We start from the raw sequence: 25,918 nt of genomic DNA, 5'->3' as shown, positions 1-25,918 counted from the left end.
TATACACATATATACATATTTCCTTCCATATATATGCATCTATCTAAAGCTACCACTGCTGGCAGAACTGGTCTCTGATGTAGCCGATGCCCCCCAAATGAGTAGTCTTTTTCTAGTTCATGCGTTCAACTATATGGCCTGTCAGGTGTTGAGCATCATGATCAACAGGAATGCTTGTGGTACATGGTGAAGTTTGTTTTGTGCTCTATATGCTGCCTGTGGTCACTTCCTTCAGCTAATTGCAGGCCAGCCCCTAGGCATCTGACTGCCAGCTTCTGTGCAACATGGGTCCTCATGGAATCATTGGGCAGTGCTATCACAGGAGGGCTCTCCAACGTCTTTGGCGCTGCTTGTGGTGCAGCTGGTTGCACAAGTCCTGGTCCTGTCCAGAAGACCAGGATGTATCCTATTCCTTAGTGTATAACCTTAACATTAGAGTCGTTTTGATGGGCCTTCCTTCATTTGGCTGTGGAGCTTAGGGCTGCTCTGGCTCCACTACCCACTAGCTTTTGGGTTCCTCAGTTTTGATTTCCACTTGTTTCTCTGCAGTGATTTCCTTGTGTATCATTAATAACTTTCAGCTCTGTGATCCTGATAAACTTTTCATATGCATACATGGTTTTTAATAAGCCTAGACCTTGAAATGCATCCTGTAACAATTTTCAGACTAGTGTGAAGTTATATATGAAATTAAAAGTCTATAAATAAAAATAAAGCATAAATGCTCTAAATGGCAAATATATGATAAAAGATGAATTGATCCATTGCACCCTACGCCACCCCTGGTGAAGGACACAAAATAAACAAATTGAGGAAAAAGTAAATATGTTCTCAACAGCTTAATCTGATTGCGTGTATTTCCTCCAATACTAGGGAAAAAATTACTCATATGGTTTCACTCAGGCAAATGTGACAATTTGAAAAAAAACTTAGATGTGTATCATAGGCAGTATAATGGGCCTACAAAAATGTCTACATCCTAATCCCCACAACCTATGAATATGTTAGGTTACAGATGGAATTAAGGTTGTTAATTAGTTCCCCTTAAAATGGGGAGATTGGCCAGCGCAGTTTTACATCTGTAGTCCTAGCACTCTCGGAGGCTGAGGCAGGAGGATTGCTTGAGCCCAGGAGTTCGAGACCAGCCTAAGCAAGAGCAAGACCCTGTCTCTACAAAAAAAAAAAAAAAAAAAAAATAGAAAAATTAGCCAGGCATAGTGGTGTGCACCTCTAGTCTCAGCAACTCGGGAAACTGAGGCAGGAGAATCACTTGAGCCTAGGAGTTCAAAGTTGCAGTGAGCTATGATGATGCCACTGCACTCTAGCCCAGGCAACAGAGCAAGATTCTGTCTCCAAAAAAGCCAAAATAATGGGGAGATTATCCTGAATTATCCAGGTTGGCCCAATGTATTTACAAGGGACCTTAAAAGTGGAAGAGAAAAGCAGAAGAATCAGTGTCAGAGTGATATAATGTGTGATAGACTCAACCTGGCATTGCTGGCTTTAGAAGTGGAAGGGGGCCAGAAGCCAGGGAATGTGGGCCATCTCTAGAAGCTAGAAGGGGGGGGGGAATTCTACCCAAGGCCTTCAGAAAGGACCACCTACCATCCAAATTGGAGCAAACTTCCCACTAGGGAAGCTTGCCCCATATGAATTACTAACATATAACCTTTTTCCTAGTCTCTTATCTTACAAACTTCCATACATCCCAGACTTCTTACATCCTAGACTTCTTCTTTCTTCACCCACTAGTTCACAAAATCAAACACCAACCTTTGTCTGTCTCTCTTTGTCTATATAGGCAAGCATCCAGAAAAAGTGGAGGAAGATTACTCTTCAAACTGACTTCTATCTGTAAAAGATGACCCTTCTTTCTTTCCTTGTGACCTTGATCATTTGATACCCATATGCATGAGCTATGCTAACTCTTAAAGCCTTTGGTTCCATATCCCTCTGGTGGCCAAAGTTCCTACACCTTCCTTAAGGATAAAATCTTCTGCTCCTTTCACTGTTTGCGAGCTGGAGCAGGTCTTGTAGGCCCTTACAAATGTTTCTTCTAACCAGGGGTCAGCAAACTATGGCCCACAGGCCAAATCCAGTCCATCATCTGTTTTTATAAATAAAGTTTTATTAGAAGTGTGTCACACTCATTCATTGACTATTGAGTGTGGCTATTTTTGCACTGCAGTGTCATAGTGGAATAATTGTGACAGAGTCTTTATGGACCATAAAGCCTAAAATATTTACTGTGTGGTCCTTTACTAGAAATGTTTACCAGCCTCTGTTCTAGACCATACACTTTCATACTTTGCTGCCACCAATTTTTTGTGTGGGGGTGGTAGTTTACTTAACAGTGATTTTAGACCTGGACAACTAATATTTTGATATATAAATAGTGAGAGGGAAGGAAAGAAAGAAAGAGAGAGAATCTGTCTATCAATAAATCTATAATCTGGATATGCTAACAGGGAGATTTTTTATAAGATGCAGTTTCTTTATAGAATGTTCACCTGGCTGTCCAATGGCTTGTCCTTATTAAGAGGATAATTATGTAAGATGCAGTTCTTTTTGTGTCCTTTCAGGGTACCAGGATAGTAGAGTCAGGTGGATTTCTGCATATGTCTGATATACAATTCTTGGGAGATGATGAGGATAATTATCATATAAATAATAATAATAGTAACAATAGTGATCATTTGTTAAGTACTTCCTACGTGAAGTGTTTTAACTTGGTTCTTTGGAAAGAACTACATTAATACTATTGAAGAAATTGTCACAGATTTGCATAAATAATTATTAATAGCAAGCAATGGCTATACTTACAAAAAATTATGATGCATGTAACATAAATATGATTGTGATTACTCATTAATCCTTTCTCCAAAGGGACGGTTAAACCCTTCCAGCCGGGGAGGTGTCTTTGTGAGTGAGGTCTTCATCTGGATCCCTGAATTCTTTCCTTCTATCGCCCATTTCTGCCCCCAGTCTCTGTTTCATGGGCTACCCATGGAACCTTCCCTGTTTGCTGTCTGGGCTCTCTGGCCACCTTTGCACTGTTTCAGAGCCCAGGCTTTACAGAGCAAGGCTTGCCTCCCTCACTGTGAAAAGTCAGCCACTGCTGAATCTACTGTGCAGCAGTCTCTTTGGTACACCTGTGGGCTACACCCCCTCTTGCCCAGCCAGGCTCCTCTCATGCTGCCTGTTCTGGGGGACAAGCATTAGGCCTTGAAGTCCAGTAGTGAACTCTTCAACTACCCAGCCACAAGTCAAGATCACACTCACGGTGTCATAGGGATCCTGCCCGTAGTTTCCCCAGCTGTGCTGACCTATTGCCCAATTACACTTCATGGGCAATGCTAGTCACAGCCTGAATTTGTGATCTGACAGAACCACTGACTGTCTTGACCACGCATTTTTGTAGTCTGACATTGTCTAGGAGGGTGTTCATTATGACCTCTAGTCAGGACCTGGAGGAAATGGTTTCTAGGAGAGGAAGACTTTCTTCTTGAAAACAAGAAAACATAACAATCCTAAATATTAGGTTATTAAGTATGGAATTTCCTTATGTACGAAGTTTGACAGTTGATATCTCTGACATTTCACTTTAACACTTCTTGTTTTATTGTGAAGGTATATCCTCAGTCACTTCTTGTTTTATTGTGAAGGTATATCCTCAGTCTTTCAAATGCATGTTTTGGCTTGTGATTATCTTTCAAAAAATTTTCAGAGCAATGTTTGTGAAACCATGGATAAGTAAAAAATTCGTGTTATTTTCACATATGAGTTCCATCACGGAACCTATGCAACACAGACAGCTTGAAATATCAACAAAGTGTTTAGGAAAGATGTGGTTAATGAATGCACAGTACATTGATTGTTTAAGAAGTTTTGTTCTGGTGATTTCAACCTTGAAAATGAGCCAGGTGGGTGCCTTGAGACCAAGTTGGATAATGATGAGCTGAAAGCTGTATTGGAAGTGAATCCATCCCAACCTATGCTTGAATTAGCAGCCAGGTTTGACATTACTATTCCAACAATTTGAAACTAATCGGCAAGGTAAAGAAGCTAGATAGATGGGTTCTTCTTGAATTAAATGAGCTTCAGAAGAGAATCATCTCGAAATTTGTCTTTTTTGCTGTCACAACATAAAGGTGAACCATTTCTACACCATATTGTTACATGTGATGAAAAATGGATTCTTTTTGACAGTTGCAAGCATTCGGCACAATGCTCTCTCCTATGTTTGGAGAAAGATGAAGTGCTGAAACACAGTCCAACACTGAATATTCACCAAAAAAAGCTAATGGTGTCTGGTGGTCCTGTGTTGGTTATATCTACTAAAGCTTCATGAAACCTGATCAATTGATTACAGCAGGTGTGTATTGCAACAATTTGGATGAAATGATGAGGATGGTTGTGATGAAGCAGCCAAGATTGGTGAATAGAGACAGGCCAATCCTCTTACAAGACAACACTTGATCACATGTCACATAGACAACACTGTTCAAACTACAGAAGCTGGACTTGGAAACTCTCTGTCATCCACTGTATTCACCAGACCTTGCACCAATTGACTAACTCTTCTTTCAGGCCTTGGACTGCTTCTTGCAAGGAAAAATATTCAATTTTAAACAAGCTGTGAAAAATGCCTTTGGACATTTCATTGCTCTCCAGGTTTCTTCCCTGCTGGCATAAACAAGCTATTGTTAAGATGGCAAACCTGTGTCAATAGTTTAGGTGCATACTTTGATTAATTGTACTGCTCCTTGTTTGAGATACAATAAACTGCACTTTTGATTCAGAATAAGATATTTCATATTTAATGATCTAAATATGACCTTAATATTTGTGCATCTAACACAAAAGCACCCAGATTCATAAAGCAAACCCTAGTAGATCTAAGCAAAGTGATAACCAACTGCATTGTAATTGCCGGAGACTTCAACACTTGACTGACAGAACTGGATAAATCATGCAAGCAGAAAATAAAGAAAGAAACATTGGACTTAAATGGGACTCTAGAACAGCTGGGCCTAACAGACATTTACAGGACATTTTACCTAAAAACTAGTGAATCTACATTCTTCTCTTCAGCACATGGAACATTCTGCCTCTAAGATTGATCATATTTTAGGCCATAAATCATGTCTCAACAAATTAAAAAAAAATAAGTTCATACCATGTATCTTTTTAGATTATAGTAGAATAAAACTAGAAATCAACTCCAAGAGAAACACATAATTTTACACACACAGTCAAGGAAATTAAACAGCCTGCTACTGAACAATTATTGGATCAATAATGAAATTAAGATGGAAATGAAAAGATTCCTCAAACTGAATGACAGATAGAATTCAGCTGTGAATCCATCTGGGGACACAAGCTATCAAAATATTTTGGATTCAGCAAAAGCAGCCCTAGGGGGAAAATTCATAGCCATAAATATGTACAACAAAAAGATAGAATGATCACAAATTAACAATCTAATGACACATTTCAAGGTACTAGAGAAGCAAGAACAAACCATACCCAACAGCAGAAGAAAAGGAATAACTAAGGTCAGAGCAGAACTAAATGAACTTGCAAACAAGAAAATAATACAGAAGATCAATGAAACAAAAAGTTTGTTCTTTGAAAAGATAAACACATCGATAGACTTCTTGCTAGATTAACCAGGAATAGAAGAAAAAGAATCTTAATAAGCTCAATCAGACATGAAAAAGGAGATATTACAACGAATACCACAGAAATACAAAATATCATCTATGTATACTGTGAAAATTTTTTGCACATGAACTCAAAATTGTAGAGGAAATGGACAAATTTCTGTAATCACACAACTTCCCAAGATGCAATTAGGAAGAAATAGAACTCCTGAACAGACCAATAATGAGCAACAAGATTGAAGCAGCAATACAAAAATCTTCCAACAAAACACAACCCTGTATCAGATGAATTCACAGACAAATTCTGTCAGACCTACAAACAAGAATTGGTACCCATACTGCAGAAATTATTCCATAACATTGAAAAGGAGGGAATTATCCCCAGTTCAGTCTATGAAGCCACCATCACCTTGATACCAAAGCCAGGAAAGGACACAGCAAAAAAGAAAACACAGACCAATATCCCTTCCGATTAGATGCAGCAATCCTCAATGAAATACTAGCAAACTGAATTCAACAGTACATAAAAAAAATAATACACCATAAACAAGTGGTCTTCTTCCTAGGGATGCAAGGATGGTTCAACATACATAAATTGATCAATGAGATTCACCACATAAACAGAAGTAAAAAACAAAGACCATATGATATCTCAATAGATACAGAAAAAAACATTCACCAAAATTCAACACCCTTTCATAATAAAAACCCTCAACAATCTAGGCATAGAAGGAACATATCTCAAATTTATAAAGGCTATACATATGATAAACCCACAACTAACATCATACTGAGTGGAGAAAAGCTAAGAGCATTCCCACTAAGAACTGGAACAAGACAAGGATGCCCATTGTCACCACTACTATTCAACATAGTGCTAGAAGTCCCAGCCAGAGCCGTGAGGCAAGAGAAAGAAATAAAGGGTATCCAACTCGGGAAAGAGGAAGTCAAACTATATTTTTTGCTGCCAATATGGTCTTATATCTAGAAAACCCCAAAGATCCACCAAAGATTCCTGAAATTGATAAGTAAATTTAGCAAATTCTCAGGTTACAAAATCAAGGTACGCAAATTAGTAGCATTCCTATACACCAATAACAGTCAACCTGAGTGTCAAATCACAGTCTCAATATCATACACAATAGCTACAAAGTAAATAAAATACCTAGGAATATACTTAATAAAGGAGGTAAAGAATCTCTACAAAGAGAACTATGGTACACTGAGGAAAGAAAATTGCAGATGATATAAACAAATGGAAAAACGCATCATATGCTCATGGATCAGTAGAATAAACATTGTTAAAATGTCCATACTACCCAAAGTGATTTACAAATTCAATGCAATCCCCATCAAAATACCAACATCATATTTCACAGAGCTAGAAAAAAATAATTCTACACTATGTTTGGAACCAGGAAAGAGCTGGAATAGCCAAAGAAATCTTAAGCAAAGGGAACAAATCTGGAAGCATCACACTACCAGACTTCAAACTATACTACAAGGCTGTAGTAACCAAAACAGCATAGTATTGGCCCAAAATTAGAGATACAGATCAATGGAACAGAACAAAGAACCCAGATACAGCACCATCCTCATATTTATATCTCATCTTTAACAAAGTAGACAATATATACTGGGGGAAAGAATCCCTATTCAATAAGTGGTGTTGGGAAGACTGTATAGCCTCATGCAAAAGAATGAAACAAGATTCATATCTCTCATCACTCACAAAAATTAATTCAAGATGGATAAAATATTTAAGTTTAAGGCATGAAACCATAAGAATACTAGATAAAAATATTGGGAAAACTATTCTAAATAGCAGCCTAGGCAAAGAATTTATAAAGACCCCAATGGCAATCACAGCAACATCAAAAATGAATGAGGCCTGATTAAATTAAAAATCTTTTGCACATCCAAGGAAATAATCAACAGAGCAAATAGACAACCTACATAGTGGGAGAAAATATTCACAAGCTATACATCCAATAAAGGGTTAATAACCAGAATCTACAAAGAACTCAAGGAAATCAGCAGGAAAAATAAACAACCCCATCAAAAAGTGGACAAAAGACATGAAGAGAAGCTTTTCAAAAGAAGATAGACAATGGCCAGTAAATGTACCAAAAAATAGTCAACATCACTATTCATCAGGACAATACAAATTAAAATCATAATGAGAGATCACCTTATTCCTGGTAGAATGACTTTTATTAAAAAGTTCAAAAATAATACAGGCTGGTATGGATGCAGAGAGAGAGGAACACTTCTACACTGTTGGTGGGGCTGCAAATTATTAATAGTACAACCTCTATGGAGAACAGTATGGAGATACCTCAAAGAACTAAAGGTAGACCTACCATTTGATCCAGCGATCCCACTACTGGGTATTTACCCAAATAAAAAGAAGTCATTTTATCAAAAAGACACCTGCACTTGAATATTTATTGCAGCACAATTCACAATTGCAAAGATGAGGAATCAACCCAAGCACCCATCAATTCATGAGTGGACTAACGTAATGTGGTATATGTATACCATGGAACACTATTCCGCCATGAAGAAGGATGACTTAATGCCTTTTGCAACAATTTGGATGGAACTGGAGATCATTATCCTAAATGAAGTATCTAAAGAATGGAAGAACAAACACGCTGTGTACTCACTATTAAATTGGAACTCAACCAATGACCACATTTGTGCATAGAGGGAAGTAAAACTCAATGGAAATCAAGCACATGGTAGTAGGGAGAAAAGGTTTGGCTGAAAACCTATCTAACAGGTATAATGAACACTATCTGGGTGACAGGCATACCTATAACCATTACTCAAACCTTATAAAAGTGATCCATGTAATCAAAAATATTTGTACCTTCTTTTTTATTTTTTGAAATTAAAAAGAAAGGAAAAGAAAACAACAGACTTGTTTTCTCTGTGGTCTGCTCTAGTTTCTACTTCAGAAAATTCCTTATTTATTTATCTGGCTGACAGAATTTTAATTCTTATGTACATTGAAGGCCATATGATTTCTAACACCAGAGCTTTTTGAATCCCTGAATTTGTATTACTTCCTTCCTATGTGGATCTCTCAATCTCTCGAGATATCTCTTCTCTCTCCCTCTCCCTCTCTCTCCCCCCCCGCCCCGCATTTCCCACCCCCCCACACACACACCCTATTGCTCAAATTCCAGAACTAAGGATCAGATTATCTGATCTCCAATTGAACACTACCATATTTACTATATGATATTAGACAAATAAACTCATTGTTTTCAGTACCTGTAAGATGAAATCTAAACTCTCCACCTTGTGACATTCATAAGTTTTTTTTTTTTTTTTCATGAGGCTGAAATGAGAAAGTAAATACATTCATTTGGTAAGTATTCAGCCTTTAATGTGTATCAGGTACTATAGTAGGTTCTGGAATACCTTTAGAAAGAGGACAGATGAAGTCCCTACCCATGGCACTGACATTGTGGTTGGGGAGACATACTAGATGATGAAACAAAGTGAGTACTGCAGGTCGTGGTAGGCACTTTGTAGGAAGGCAGCATGATGCAGTGACTGTGAGCGACAGGGAAGGCAATACTTAAGACAGGGCTGCCAGGAAACGCCTCTTCAAGGAAGCAATACTGAGAACATGACACTTGAGGTCTATTTGAGAGAAGGCCTACCATATATTGAACTACGGGTGCACTTCATAAGTGGTAAGATGTCACGTCAATGAATAGTAGCACCCCCCCCCAGCCTCTGTGTGAGAGGAAATTACAAAACAATAAGTTTTTCCAGTTTCTGAAGCTATAACTTTATACTAATGTCTGTACTTTCTTGTGAGCATCTCTTTTTTAATCCGAATCTTCTATTGCCTCCTTCACTTCTGTGTCTGATTTGTGCTAGCCTAATCTAGGTACTTGTCATCTGTCCCCTGTCTGCAGTGCTGTCTTCCTTCTGCCCACTCTGTCTTCCCTGCCACTGTTTGGATCCTTCCTCCTGCTTCGACCTGCTGCTCATGCCATAGAGTCGCGCAATTGATTTCCATTTCTAAGACTGTACGCCTATGCTTCTAAAATCTTTCTTAGGCGTCCCTGTTTTTCTGCTAACCTTCCTATCCTTTATAATATAAGCAACTTCTGCTACCCACCTTCATGAAGAGGAATATTTCCAAATTGATCTAACTGGACCTGGCTGGCATAGTGCCCAGCATGTAGTAAGCTGTCAATAAATATTTATTGAATAAATGAGTGAATGAACTGATTTCCATAATCTTACCCAGTCTATCTTTGGGATTAAAGTGGTTTTTCCCCTATGATTTTACATATATTTGTTCCTCACAAGTAAAATGCTTATAGAAACCTTTACTTTCAGCTATATAGGATATTAAAATCTTATCTCTTCACAGCATTTTAAAATTTTATTTTAAATCTACTCTCTCTATTTGCTGTTCATGTGAAACTTTGTTACTGATCCTGGAGACACCCAGAGGCATGGAAGTGTCTCAGAGAGTCTTTGTACATTGTCCAGCACAGTGCATAATAACGAGCACACAGCATTTAGTATGTAAAAGGATTTTTGCTAATGATAGTAACACTGAGATTTTTAGTTGTTTTCGTTTTGATTTCCAGCATCCTGAAGAATCAGGTGTGTTTGTTCAAATTAATTAGAAACTTTCTAAGGAATATCTTTGTGTTAAGGAAGCTGTGTTTTCAGAGTTAAGTAGCAACTACAGGCAGTGTTCCTTTTGAAGAAAATTTTCAAGTATGTCCAGAATTTGGTTTTAGCCCCTTGGTGTGATATTATTGATCACTAATGGCAGTGATAATTCAGTCACCACATTTAGAGATTTTTCAGCAACAAACTGAATATTCACTTTTTATAAGTACAGATGTATGTTTAGAATCATCACTGCCAACTTGTTTCAGGAGCTGGATCTTAAGTGTTAAGTATTCATTTAAAATAAATAAAAATCTTATTGTGTTATGCCAGAAATAACTTATAAATGACCATTCAGCTTTGAGCATTATCTCTTTGTAGTTCTAAAATATTTAAATAATACCAAAAATGGATAAAGAATCCCTTCATATTTTTTATTGTTTAAACTATATTCTTTAATTCAGGAAATCCTATATAATTACACCATGATTTTTATTTATATAAGGATCTGACCCATGTGATCAGGAACAACTTCAAAACTTGAGTACTTATGATATTTGTTGCCCAGTGAGATATAAAGTAACAGAGCAGATTTTCAAACAAACATACTAATGGTTACGTATTCAGAGGCTCCTGGTCCCTTTTCAAAGGAGTCACCTAAGAAGGTTACACATTTGTTCCAGTAATGTTGCCATGGCTCAGTATTGTGGAATACCTCTTTTTAAACAGCCGCTGAAATGCTGAGAAATAATAAAGAGTAAAATGACATATTATTTTAAATATCCTTTAAATTGTGACGGAGATGAATTTTATTTTGGTAAGCAGTCAGAAATCATCCCAGGACCAAAGGCAGTGAATAAAATTTGGAATGTTGTTTGCAGCCACAGTTGGGTATAAAACAAGTTGGGCTTTCTTGAGTAATGCATAAACTAACTCTTGAAATTGATGGCCAAAGAGGAATTCCAGAACCCTGGACTTTAGAATCAATGTATAAGCTCCCAAGGTAGCTACTATGAAGACAATACTTATCTAGATGGGGGAAAAATGTGTATGTTTACAAAATAAGATGAGTTTTATTACTTTATAGACATACCTTGTAGATGTAAAAAGTACTCCTATCTTGGAAGTCTTTATAAACAAACTTAAATGTAAGTAGAATTTCTGTCTCATCCCTTCTAAGCCTGTTGAGAAATCTAAATTTCTGATAATGACTTACTACTTTTAAAAAGTAATGTTTACCATTTAAAAAGTAATGCTTTGCAGTTTCACTTCACCTTTTTCTGATTAGCTTTGTTACCTCTACTATTCAGTTTTTATTTTAGTGTGTTCAGTTTTGTTTACCCCGAGACTCTCAAAATGTGTTTCCTCACTATAAAATTATCATCAAGCTATTGAACTAAGGTAGAAAATAACGCCTAAGCTGAAAGTTATTAATTGTTCCATAATTGTTTTAAGCTTTTTTTTTTCTTTTTTTTTTGGTTTGCGTTCAGATGCCTTTCTTTTCCAAGTGGGACCCTATTATTTTAGCAAATAAGAAATATCAAATTATAAGAGAAGAGTGTCAAATTAAAAATTTTGTAAAAATAAATAATCTCAATTCTGGAGCTTCAGTTATATTTTTTCTTTTTACTAACAAAAGCTCTAAAGATAGAGTTCAACCAAACCTCTAGACCACATTTCTGTACTGTAGAGGCTCTAGGTGGACTCACTGGCCAAGAATGGGGGGTGGAGCTGATATGTCCTGCTGGGTTGGGGCCTTTCCAAATTTATTTCACCACATCCATCTTCATCCAGGTTACTCAGGCTCCTATCTCTTCATCGCTGAGTTGAAATAATAAAAGGTAAAATGGAACATGGAAGGCAGCGAAAAGTGTTATCCTTCTGCAAAGAGGCTAAGACAGCTAAATTGTGAAATAATTTAAACTGTTCAAATTTGACAAGTTTGATTGCAAAATTATGTGACCGGCGTAATCAGAGATCAAAATGGCCACTAGTTTACAGTTTTAAAAAGTCATAGAGTGCCATTCTTAACCACAGACTAATAGAATATTATTTTATTCTGCCTGGTAGTAACAACTGCACAAATGACTATTGTTTTGCAGTTTGGTGATTTAAATGCTGTGTCTCCTGGAAATCTGGATAAAGGTAAGATTTGAAAATAATGTCCATTTTAAGGACTTTCTTGACTGAGAAACTCTCTTAGAGGAAAATAGCGTCTGTCTCTATCACTCTAATTTTGTGAAAGTGGCATACAAATTCTAGCTAAATATGACAGTAGTGTCTTTTGGAATCCTTCATTATTTCTCCATGTTTCTCCATCCCTGTGCCTTCTTTATGTGACATATATCAAATGCAGAGACTTGAGTTTAAATGCAGTTATAAACTCTTTTATCTTTTAGCCTGAAGTTCATTATGAGTAACAAGAAATTATTTCTAACCATGGCCAGACTCTGAAAGAGAAGTGATAAAACTGGGCCACACATTTTTCTTCAAGGCCCACCAGGCAAGAAAAGATTCCTTAGCCCACCTACCTCACAGTGTCACAGTTTTCAGTGGAAAAAGAAGTCTGAAATGGCAATGAAATTTAATGTAAAAGCAAGATCGTTAGTGGTATAGATGAAGAAAGTTATTGACTTCTAGAGACGGGGACAAAATGCATAATGACTGAAGAGAACTATACAATTAGCCCTTCCAGGCCAGAGTCAGTGGGGAGAGAGGAAGGACTTGGGGAGTCTGCAAAGGGGTACAGTGCTATTCTCCAGGACATGCTGTATTCAAGTACTCAGCTTCTGTGTCTTGGTGGTAGAAAACATTAATATGCTGGGGAATGTTATGTACAAATCAACATCACTCCCATGTTAAACTCCTATCAGTCTCTATTTAACAGTGTGCATGCCTAATTCCCATTTTAATAACACGCATAGTAGCAAAGCAGGGAAATTAGAAAATTACAGCTGAAAAATATTATTGCTACAAATATACATTCTATAGGATTAACCAAATAACCCTCAGAAAAATAAATCAATAGTGACACTAATTTGTAATGTTAGAGCAAGAAAGATGGCAGTTGAAACCCATGCAATACAGATGATGCACTGACATGAAAGCCTCATATCCCAAATTTGAGGACTTTATCTCTGGGAGCCCAGAGGTGCCATAGGAGTATGGCTGCTTGGCCAAAGACTGAATCCCAGCCAAGGCTGCTGTTTAAGGTGCAGAGCCAGAGTCCTTGGTAAACTCTGGTAGCACCTACTTTCAGGTTTTCTGTACCAAATTCTCCTAACCTCAAGTAGATTCCTAGGAAATGTTTTTGAGTCTTTAGAGAAGCATTAAATGTCTACGGAATTACATTTGGTTTTCCATAGGAACTGGAGAAGGGGTTTGCTTTTATGGATTGCCTTCTAGGCTATCCAGAGGAACCCTATCACCCAGAGATGATGGACCTAAGTAAAACCAACCTGGAACATTTACGTGTTTTGTTTTGTTTTGTTTTGTTCTGTTTTTACGAAGATACCCTGCCAGTACCAATGGAATATTTAAGGACTCTCCCCACTCTCTCTACTCGCCTACCTGCATGATGATTTTTTTCCTTTCAGTGCCTCCTCTTTTATTATTTTGACACCTTTTTCTCAGGTACAAAAAAGTCAGTGGAGAGAGAGCTGTGAAACAGTGAGATTTGTCCTCACCTTCTTGACATGGCTTTGCTGGTCCCAGTCACCCACAGACCTGATGTGTCTTGAGGCATAGTCATACTCAGGGCCTAAAGATTAAATGTGAAATCACATTCAGTTTTCACAAAATGAGAATTTTTCTAACTGATGAAAAAAGTAATCTTGGCTCTGTATAAAAATTTCAAAGAATACAGAGAATTAAAAACTATAGAAAGTGAAACTTCACAGTCACAACCCTTAAGAGACTACCACCATTAAGAGTTTTTGTGAAGATCCTTCCAGACATTTTGGTTTATGTATAAATACATGTAAAAACAAAGTAAAAAGTATCATACATACATGTTTCAATTATACCCTCATGATGAAGCAGATGCCTACCAAAGGTAGGTATCCCTGTCCCTGTAGTCCCCCAGCCCTCCGAATATGCTTAGTCTGGCAAACTCTAATATTATCATCAACCTCATTTTCCAGAAGCTAACTGGATAAAGGCTAAGATATCTTTTTACCTCCATCTCAGGGCACTTTGTTTTATTGCTTTACATAATGCATTCCAAACATTATTTCTAGCATGTTAATCTCAACCTCTTTAATCACACATACCGTTTCACAGACTTGGTGACTGCACACCGCACAACCGTATGTCGGGGTCCTTTTATCCCCCATCACTTTTCTCTGGAACTTTTCTCTTTGCCCCAACTGATAATAAAAGAAGAAAAGTCAAGGAACCCATTTATATAAAGAGCTGCATTAGCAGAGATTTCTGCCGTGGGTGTCCTCAAATGGTAAAACTAGACACAACACTGCTTAGAAAGAGTCCAACTTAATCTGACTGTAGAGATACCTGTTCTACATTCATTATATGTGATATGCCATAGAGTAGGCATAAATACCAGCTATTAACACTATCAGTATTGCCAGAAATAGAAATTTAGTGCACATTTTTAATCTGATACAACTGCCTCAGTCTTTGTAATTTTTTATAATAATAATTAAAGATTTTATTTAATATTGTGATCATCTACAACATTGATGTGTGCCAAAAAATCTATATAGCAGCTCCTGCTTATACATGCAATAGTTGCATTATAAATCAACATAGGTCTCACCTACATTAACACCAGCACAGATGATATTTATATTTAATATAGATTTTTGGAGGAAACTGAAAACTTTGTTAGCATTTTCATGTCAGTACATTCCCCAGAAGCCAGCATAGGCCAATTTATGATGACACAAATTATGCCACTATTTAATACAGATGCTTCAGGAAATTCCAAAGGTCTTCTTAAAAGAGCTATTAAAGTATTGATCACAGATTTCCAAAAATAAATTATCTGTTGCTACGTTTGAAAGGCTTATAGGTACATCAATACAGCATTGATATGAGTAAAATCTGATAAAAGGAAAACCTACAAGTTTTGTCCCCTGGGAAGAGCTAAGAAGTTGCTTTCTTAATGTACTGTATAAAGTGTTTCTGAAGCATGTGTTGATTGCTATTTTCCAACTTGTCTTCTGATAATGGTCTTGGTATTATTTGTTTGTGCAGATGAAGGCAGTGAAGTGGAAAGTGAAATGGATGAAGAACTGGATGACTCTTCAGAGCCTCAAGCCAAAAGAGAGAAAACAGAGCTGAGCCAGGCATTTCCAGTGGGCTGTATGCAGCCTGTTCTCGAGAGTGGCGTGCAACCAAGCCTCCTGAATCCAATTCACAGCGAGCACATCGTCACAAGTACTCAGACTATCAGGCAGTGCAGCGCTACAGGAAATACCTACACTGCAGTCTAAAGAATATTAAAGCGTATTTTTCCAGCTTACATTAACCCTGTTGATATTGGGCTTAAGTTGAAAATTTAATAAGCCTGAAGGTCGACTGTTGTCAAATTCTATCTGTGCTGAACATTACTTTTTTGGAGTTGTGAAATGGAATGGGTGTATGTATTTTGCCAGGTCTTTTTTTTTTTTAACATAAACAAATTATTTGCCTCTTAATAATAAGTTTTTTCCCCCTTAGTTTCAGGTGTCAAGAAGGATTTTTACAACACTTAATGTCAATGTTTTTGTTTTCTTATAATTAAAAAGTAATTTACATTTTTTGTAGCTTAAAATATTTTATTGTTGATTGTTAGTCTTGGTGTATGATTTCATGTGTAAGTTTTTTAATTAGATGCACTTCTGTGAAATATCAAAAGAAATGAATTTCTTTGATTTACACTGGAGGCATGCCCATTTGGCAGCAGATGCATCAAATTTGCTTTTGAAAGGTGCTTTTCATTGGACAGAACCATAAGACACTATTTTGATAACATTTTAGAGTATGGAGAGAGAATACAGAGCATTTTTATTATAGTGCTAGAGGGTTGGGAAGGTCATCTATTTTTCTCTGTAGAAAAATTGAGCTGTACATTTATTGGTTCAGAGTAAATGACAGAATTACAAGAGATTATGCTAATATGTACATAATTTGTGTACATAATTATTAAACCATGTTAACAATGCAAGCTTCCGTTAAAAGTTGAATTTTAACTATTATTTGCATACCAATTCCTCTGTTTAAAGACTACTGATTCTGTATTTGGGACCACTGCACAGATGCATTTTGCTGTTAAGTGGGGCTGTTGTAGTTAGATACTGAAGCTGAAAAAAAATGACTTGACTTTTTTTTTTTAAGTGTACATACTACTTATGCTGAGCTGGACGTACAGGAAACCATTCCATTTGGATGACTTTCTTTTATTCCAGGTCTTTTTCCTAATAGTAGTTCAATATGCTGCTATTATAAAAGAAAATTTATAGAATGCAAGGAATGTAGCAACCTGCATAACGTTATTTCCTTCAAAAATATTTCCTGGTTTCTAAAGTATGTGGATTTAAATTTTAAACAGAACCTGAAGGCAGTGTAACTGGCACACCTCACTGTTACTTATCCCCAATTCTGTAGGATTTGGATAGGTGGCTGGATGGACCATTGCCATTGAAGAATGTACATCAGGGATCATCGTACCTCGGCTATTACATGGTGCCTTAAAACAGAACTGAAGCTAAGGTTTAGTAAGGTTTATTTTGTTCATGTGAATAACTCTTCAATCCATTTGACAAAGTGTGCCTGTCATTTTCAGATTCCTGAAGTAAGGACAGGTTACATGTTCTTCAAAGGAAATTTAGGGAAAAGAAAGCAAAACAAAAAGACAAAAATCAGTTTCCCTCTTTGAGTGACCGTGAACCTATTTTTTATTCTTAGAGCTGAATATTACTTGATTACAAATCAGATTGCTTAAGGGTGTGGAATAGCAGGCTAGTTTTAATACCAACTTGTCACATAAAATCATATATGTTTTAGACCATTCTTATCTAGTTACGATTCTAGAAAGTTAACAAAATAAGCAGGTACTTATTGAAGTGCATCTTTTCAGTCTCCATGTTTGTCTGTGTGTCTAGGTGTCAGTATGTCCAAATGTACACACGCGTGCCCGTGGGGCGGGAGTCTGCTACAAAGTCAGAAGGTGAGACCCTAGGGAGTATACACCCATCCCCATTTTAATTTGCATGAAAAGCCAAGGTTCTTTTAAGCACTCAAATTATTAACAAAAACAAAAAAGGCACATCCATTCATTTAAATAGTTGTAAAAAAAACTAATCAGCATAAATAAATAAGTAAAGCCAAAAAAAAAAAAAAAAGGAAAGCACAAAATGATTTACAGACTATTAATAAGGCCTATATTAAACTCAAGCTGTTTCTCTTTCCAGTTTCACTGGGGTGGGGGGAGGGGGTGTTAGAAAGAAGAGGGTAAGCCAGTCTGTGAAGTTAGAAATACCAAATGGCCTATTGGGTAATATGCAGTTCATTTAAACTGTTGTTGCTCGATTGCCTCAGACTACTCAAATAAGATCAACAAAGTTTCTTAAGTAAAATTTACATGTTTTAGATGTAATTTTTTAAATTGATTCCAATTTTGTATTATACAACCCAGTCCTCTATTTGGAAGCCTTCATTAGCATCCTAGCATCACCTTCATCTAAATATCATTTAAATGACCATCCCCCTTTTTCCTTCCAAAAAGGCATTGCACTTGCACCATCAGACACTCACACAACACACATACACACACACAGACACGAGGCAAAAAAACATCAGAAGCTGCAAAAGATCATGTATCTACTTCATCGTATGAACATTAGGGAAAGTTTACAGGTAAAATTACAATCAAAACTGAACACACACTCTTCATTTTTGCTCTCCTTTCTGAAGTTTTTCAGTTTCCTGTCTCTACCCGCCATCCCCAGGATGATACTATATCTGCATTGGACCAAATGTATTTACTGGTTTCATCTTGTTCATTGAATGACTTTAAATGTATTTATTATTGTTTCCTTTAATTTAATGTTGGATATATTTGTATCATTATTATGAGGAATCTGATAATAATGGGAATATTTAGATTGATGAAAGTTAGAGATTGGGGACTTTCCAGGATTCAACATTTCTTCCAATTGTTCATGGTTTGTTCTAAATTAGGACAGATTAGGAACTAATAAATATTATTATATTTGAACTTAACTCATTAAAAATCTTCTGATCTCCTTTATGAATACTTAGGAATATTAATTCTTATGACTAGTGTAAATAGTTCTGAACAATACACAAAAGAATGCCTATGGCTTATGCTACTTCCAGTTTTTGTAGTTCACATTAAGACAGGCACACACGCATACACTCACACACAAACATTTTCACCAATTCGGAGTTTGGATTGTGAAATATATTAGAAAATAAAAACATAATTTATATGCTTGAGCAGATTGGAGCAATCACATTTACTGCATTTTCATTTATTCCCATTTTTTTATTCATCAAAACTCTAGCTTTTCTAAATATTAGACACTAACACCCTTGTAGTAGATTTATTGACAAGTGACACAAATAGACATTTTAAGGACTTCTTGGTATTTCTTGGCATCATAATCAAACACTAGTCATGAAATATATCTACATAAACCAAGTGCTACACTTTCAGTGAGGAAGAATGTAAAGAAGATATGTTGACTATTTTTAAGTTTCAGAAAAGATATTTCCATATGATAGGATCGAGTACTAAGGGTATAGTTTGATTTCGACATATACTTTGAGAATCATACCCAAAAAGATTTGCATTCATGAAACCAGTGAACAATAGGGTGGAATGGATGAACTATTTCCTTGGAACACAGGGCCCAATTTTCGAATTTTTCTTTGGCTATCAAGTTGCTGGTCACTTATTCAGGATTTTCTTCCAAACTATGTTTGGACTGACTGTGTAAGTCTTACTGCCTTTTCAGAAATCTGCTTTCCTTTTTGTGCTTTTTCTTGTACTGTATAGCACGGTTTATGCACCTCTCTTTAGATGGTGTACTTTAAAAACAAAAGTAAAACTTAGCAAATGGTTTTTTTAACACTGCATACCTAAAATTAATAGTGTGCAACATTGACTGCCTTTGATTTGTAGTAGACGAGTAAAAATGAATACGTCCTTGTAGAATGCTGTGAAAGTCATTCAGGAATGAATACGGTTTCAGTGCCGTAATCATGAACCTTTTTACGTGAATGCACTGTCTAAAAGTGCTAAATGCATTTTCAAATTTTTAAAAATTCTTCAGATATATTTGAAATGTCTAAAATAATGCTGTGCTTGAAACATTAGTGTAAAAGAAAAAAAATGTGTGTCACTGTGATGTTGGTCCTCTCTGTGTGGACACAAGTAGAAAGTGAAAAACTTGGCAAGTCACCTTTTTGTACAATTTGAGGCAGTGGTTATATACAATAAATTGACCTTTGTTATAACCACCCCCCCTTACATTCTTGGTGAGAAAATAACAATCATCCAAAAATTGAAATCAGAGCTCTTGTGATCTGTATGAATCACACCAGAACATGGGGGAGGAGGGTTGGCATGCAGTGCTTCTGAAAATTGGGCTTGTCGCTAGATCAGAGCAACCTCCATGTATATGGTTAGAACAAATCAAGTAATGGAATCCTAGTATTTCTGCAAGTTTGGTGATTTAAAAAAAAAAAAACTGGAATAGAAGCATTAATTCAGTGCTTGGTTCTAGTATTAGAAAACCCCTTTGATGTAATGCCTTGTATTAACCCTTTGAGCATTGTAAGATATACAATGGGGGACAAAAGCCTTTCAGATCATTTATTTAGACTTAGACCGGTAAAGTATACTCTATATCCAAATGTCTAATTATGCTGTTTTTTTAAAGGGGGGGTAGGAAGAGAAAGTGTTTCCATGCTGAACACTTGCATTTTATATACAACTCTTAATTTTTCTTCAAGAGGGCTTGATATATTTATTCCCAAATATTCACTGCCATCTAAGTAAGTGTACTGTTTACAGAAAAAAAAAATCAGCTTTTCTAGCATCACATCATAACTCTCTAGAAAAGGAGGACAAATACATGGGCCTGTAGAGACCTATGTCATAACTGATTTCTGCACATTGAAGGTACCTAGATTGCCTTTAAAAGGTATAAGGAAAGGGTTATGTTCCTTTTTTTTTCCCCAAAACAAAACAAAAGATCTCATTTATTTAGCTTTAGAAAGTACAAGAGTATGTGAAGCCTTAGGAAGGAACGAGTTCAAGAGACTCTGAACTCTTTGGGGGCAGTTAGGCTATTTGGAGTTAGATCGCTCATAAAATATTGTTTGGGAATTTCATACAGGGCATAATTTTATCTATGCTCTAAACCTTAATAACTTTGTCAAAAATTATATATAGATAGAATGGAGAGCAAAGCACTTGATTACAAGCTCATCTGTCAGGAGATGCTATGACTACTGCTTCTAATATCTCTCAATGCCAGTGGTCTGACACCATTGCTCATTTTATTCAAGGGAATCTCTTCGTGCACTTGATCCCCTTTGTCCCCTGCGCGACCGAACACGAAAGCAGTGTTGTCTGCAGATGTGCTTGCGCTGCCCTAGCTGGGCACAAATAAGAGTGTAACCTATTTTGATGTCTGCTGAAAGGACATCCATAGCGTAGTGCAAGTATGCCGTAAACGTTGCTTTTTAGGCAGTTTAGGAAGTCAAAACATGCAAATTACTCATGTGTTAACATGCAATACTCAAAGGGTTTTAATTTAACTCTCTTCTTTTAAATTCTTCATGATGATTTACTGTAAATGCTTCTCAGTTTGCATGCCTTGATCATTGCTGCTAGTGATTTTATGTGCCAGTAGACCTGAGTTTAGTTTACCAATTTTACTTAAATAGTAAAAGCCACTTACAAAGTGACTGCCTAGGATTTTTTTTTTCTTTTCTTTGAAGTAATTGATAAAATGTCTTTTTTTGAAAAAAAAATGTGTTGTGTCTCTTTTATTTGGTTCTGGTATTTGATTCCTTTTTTCCCCTCTTTCTTTTTTTTTTTTTTTTAAATAAATTATGATGTTGGGATTGGAAGCCCTGAGTAATGAAATCTTTGGTAAGAATTGTTTATATAGCTCAATAATGAGGACAACAAATCTTTGTTAGAAGAATTTTGATTCTGGAGGAAAGAAAAAAATAAAAGCTCCCATTGACTGTTGATAACCAAGTAAATCTTTCCTTCGATAAATTAGTATTTTTGAACAAATGATTGCCTTGTTTTAACCTGCTAAATACAATTTTAAATGATCCAACAAAGGAGGTATTGAATTTTATTAGTTTAAAAAGCATCTTTTGTACCAAAGCAAATTTTTTTCTCTACTCATCTCCATCATCAATTTGGACCTATGGTAGTGACCAATGTGTTGGTTACAGAAACTTTAAGTGAGTGCCTTGAGAAAACTTGGAAATTTGTGCCTGAGGTGGTAAACTTTTAATTAGGTTAATTGTAGTGCTTACCAATCAGTAATTCCACTATCACTCAGGGCTTTCGTACCTTCTAGGTAAAACTTCTTTCATTGTGTTTTTTTAAGATACTGTATTTTTTTTTAAGTGCCATCATTTAAATTTCACTTAGTAAGTGGCAGATTACATTATTCAGTCCCACAAGCACAGAAATATAGTAACACTAGGAGATATTTGAACATTTATTTTACAATGACTGAATATATTATGTAAATGAGGTAAGCAACTTTTGTAGAGATTGTATGTGTGAGATAATGTAATGTTCTTTTCCAGTTTTTGGACTACAGTTGAATAAACTTTTTAATTATTTAAAAACATCTTTACCGAATAACATGTGATGGTTTTTTGTATAATGTATTTGATTTTGTAAATACGTATTTCCTGATGTGATTTTTGTGAGAAATGCTAAATCTTTTAGTATATCATGTCCTCTCAAAATTGGCAGGAGCTAAATAATAGTTTGTGGGCGATTTGTATTGTGTACTGTACAATAACTGGGGAACTTTTATAATTATAAAAATATATATTAACTTTTAGTGTGTTGTTTAAACAAATGACTGGAACATACTAAAGATATTAGTAGGATTTTTCTGAATATTTCAGACTTGAACTCAGGCTAGCTTTCTTGTGTTTTTCAAAACAAAATGGTGTCTTGTCTTTTAAAATCAATAAATTTGTTTCCTTGTTACAAATACTTTTGAAATGGCTTGTTTTTTCCCCCTCAAATCATTGCCAGGAAGCTAATATTATACTATCTCATCTAGAGGGTAGTATCTGTCACTCATTAGCTTAGAAACATAATTAAGTTGTTTTCCTTTTGTGTGTCAAATGAAATTGGCAATATTTACACATGAACAGCATAAAAAGAGAAAACAAAATTACAAGCCCAGCAGGGTACAAATCTTACCCTCAAAGAAAATTAGTGATTGAGTGCTATTTAATTTCAGAAGCTGTCAACATTTCCATTGTAAATCCAGATTCTTGGATGTTCATAATGTGTTTGTTTTGTGTCACTTCACATTGATATTTGGCACTCAAGTTCCTTGCTTAGATTGAACTAGCTTATTAAAATTCATTTTAATATACTTAAGAAGATACTCTGCCAGTTTTTTTTCTTTGAATACCTGTGGGAAAACTCACTTTTTGGTGTACAGTCCTGTGAGTGTTGACAAACACATACAGCCCTATAACCGCCACCATAATCAAGTTTGAAATTCATTTTTTACCCTTGCAGATGTTTAATTTTGTTTGAAATCATGATATATAGGGCTGCCTCCTAAAATATAGAATAAGCAACTCATTTGGGGTTTCTTTAAAAGAAAGAAATGCAAGGCAGAAAATATCGCTCTGGGAATTTTCAGCATGGTACCTTTATATCACAGTGCAGAAGCACCTCTAAAGCTAACATACTGACATTTTAGTTCACAGAAACCAAATTCATTCCAACTTATGTGGATATTTGGCCCAGTAACTTGGAAATGTATCCAAATAATGTTATTTAATAAATAAATGAAAGGTAGACAGAATTACAGCTAATATTAGAAGAGACAATACTAGAATAGAAAGAAAATGGATATGACCAATGTGGGCATTTTTATATTGCAGCCATTGCCACTTTTGAAATATTTATAATTATCATACTAAATACATACATACATACATATATAATTCCTGGTTTCTTACCTTATTTTTGTGTGTGGTTTCTCTTGGAAATGTGAGGTCTTTCAGGTATCTTGTACTTAGTACATTTACTTCTTGGTTACAGTAATCCTCCTGGCACAGGTTTTTTTTCCAGCATATTATGGGGATACAAATGTTAAGGTTACATATATTGCCCTTGCCTCCCCTCCCCCCTTTAGTCAGAGCTTCAAGCGTGTCCATCCCCCAGTTGGTGCACATCACACTCACTATGTATGTATATATCCATCCCCTCACCCCCACCGGCCCGGCACCAGATAGATGTTATTCCTATATGTCCATTTAGGTGTTGATCAGTTAATACCAATTTGCTGGTGAGTACATGTGGTGCTTATTTTTCCATTCTTGGGATACTTCACTTAATAGAATGGGTTCCACTCTATCCAGGAAAATGCAAGAGGTGCTGTATCACTGTTCTTTCCTATAGCTGAATAGTACTCCATGGTATTCTTTAGATTATTTTCTTCTTCTTGGGAGCTCAGATGTTTTAAGTTTTACTCAGCCTACTACCAGAGAAATGTAACTAGTTTTTCGCTAACTTATTCAATTCAATCCACCATTATTTTTTCTTCATTTTGATCTGAAGGTAATGCAGGGTTTCTCTCCCACTCTGAAAATATTTAATACAAGTAAGAGATAATTTGTTTCTTAAAACTATTGAGTTCACATAGATAATGTCCCATCATCAATAAGCACAATAATCTTAAAAGAAACAAACATTTGGGTGAATGCAGAGGGGCCTCTAAAACTGAGGTTTTATTAATAACTGGAATGATAAAATTCTTGAACATTTCTGCAATTTGTGTGTGTTGTGTGCCTATTTTTCTGCAAAGCAGATTCATAGCTTTCATCACATTTTCAAAAGTATACACAACCCAAAATCATAAGCTTCAGTGTTCTAGAATGTTACCACCAAATTTTAAACTTAATTTACACTTATAACGTGGCAAGTCTAGAAATAGCATACTAATTATTATTAATAGCACACTGGTTCTTTATTATCAATAGTGAATAATAAACCCCAAGTATTTTCATAATCTTAAAGAATTACCTTCCATCAGGCTCAAAAGCTGTGGTGAAACCTTCAAACTCAAAACCATTTACTCTCAATTTTGATATCTGGGTTGACATGCAATAGTAACAATGCCAAAGTCAAGATGGCAAAATGCAGTTGGAGCCTCTGAAGAATTAATTGATTTTAAAGCTATCAGTGGTCATTCTTCGTTTAGGACTATATCCACTTATGACAAGAAATAGATGGCACACTCCCACAGGAATTGAGAGAGCATAATGGGCTGTGTGTAAGAATGTATTAAGAGTTAAGGGAATTTTTTTCTTTAAAGATAAAATGTAGCCATCACCAGTTCTGTTCATATAAAATATGGAGAAACGTTGTGTAAATAAGTGCCAAGCCATAACTGCTATAATCCTCACTTCCCTAGTTGGTCAACAGGACTAAATTGATATCTCCATTTTGCTAATTCCTCTACCCATCCCACGTACTTACTCTCCAGGGCCTCCTCTATAGGTTTTTTACCTGATAGGTAACTCAACCCTTCATTCCTTAGAATCTTCCTTGGGTTATCACAGTTTTCCACTGACTATAGAGCTAAGACTCTTAAGAGAATATGTTGCAAATACAGTTCTTTTTGCTCTAATGATAAAGCAATAATCCAGTTTCCTTTTCATAACTGGGGTCAACCACTCAAATCACTAGAGAGGCTCCCTTCTTTACCTGTTGGTTTAGGACAATGAGGAACGTAAATTGGCCAAGGGACAGTCTTAGGACTGACCGTCTCTGTTGTCAATTTAATAAAATTATAACTTGGTTACCAATTAGAAATTGCTTACAAATTATGACTTGGCTAGCAATTAGAAGCATTCCTGCCTTTAATACTTGGACCTCTAAAGCCACTAAGCTCAATGTTTCAGGTCTGAGAATTAAAAATCTTTTAAATGATTTATTTAGTGTTATGGGGTGGGGAGCTACTCCCGTCTCTATTCCTTGATTTTGAGAACCATGCATTCCATGAGAGAAATGGCACCAAGTGCTGTTTATAAAGTTCAAAAACAGGAAGAAATATGTCGCAGTATTGTTTACCATTGAAGAGAATATTAATGATTAGGCAAGAGCTGAAGGCCACTTTTGGTTTCCATAATGTTCTGTTTGTTGATGTAGTTGATATGTAGTAGATAACTGTATACTTGTTTTGAGATAATTTATTGAGCCGATAAAAAATTAAAACTAGTCTGAGTCGAGATTCTCCTGTCTAGCAGAGCTTAATGGCTTGAAAGCCCAAATCCTCCTGGATTTAAAATCTCAAATTCAGGAAGCATGTAACTTATGCATTTATTTTACAGGC

General features: G+C 36.0%; 1 protein-coding gene across 5 annotated transcripts in view; it reads left to right on the top strand.

The window, feature by feature from the left end:
- The window catches only part of RFX3 (regulatory factor X3), a 290,574-nt gene extending 268,386 nt beyond the window's left edge, over positions 1 to 22,188 (top strand). For all 5 annotated transcript variants that reach the window (XM_012737587.3, XM_012737571.3, XM_076008666.1 and 2 more), the window contains 2 exons: positions 12,422 to 12,464; positions 15,537 to 22,188. In XM_012737587.3, coding sequence (XP_012593041.1) covers positions 12,422 to 12,464; positions 15,537 to 15,775 — 282 coding nt within the window. In that variant the 3' untranslated portion in view covers positions 15,776 to 22,188. The remainder of the gene's footprint in view (positions 1 to 12,421; positions 12,465 to 15,536) is intronic.
- The last annotated feature ends 3,730 nt before the right edge of the window (positions 22,189 to 25,918 follow it).

The sequence above is a fragment of the Microcebus murinus genome, chromosome 12, assembly GCF_040939455.1.
Source record: "Microcebus murinus isolate Inina chromosome 12, M.murinus_Inina_mat1.0, whole genome shotgun sequence".
NCBI lineage: Eukaryota > Metazoa > Chordata > Mammalia > Primates > Cheirogaleidae > Microcebus > Microcebus murinus.
This window is presented reverse-complemented; position numbering and strand designations above follow the sequence as displayed.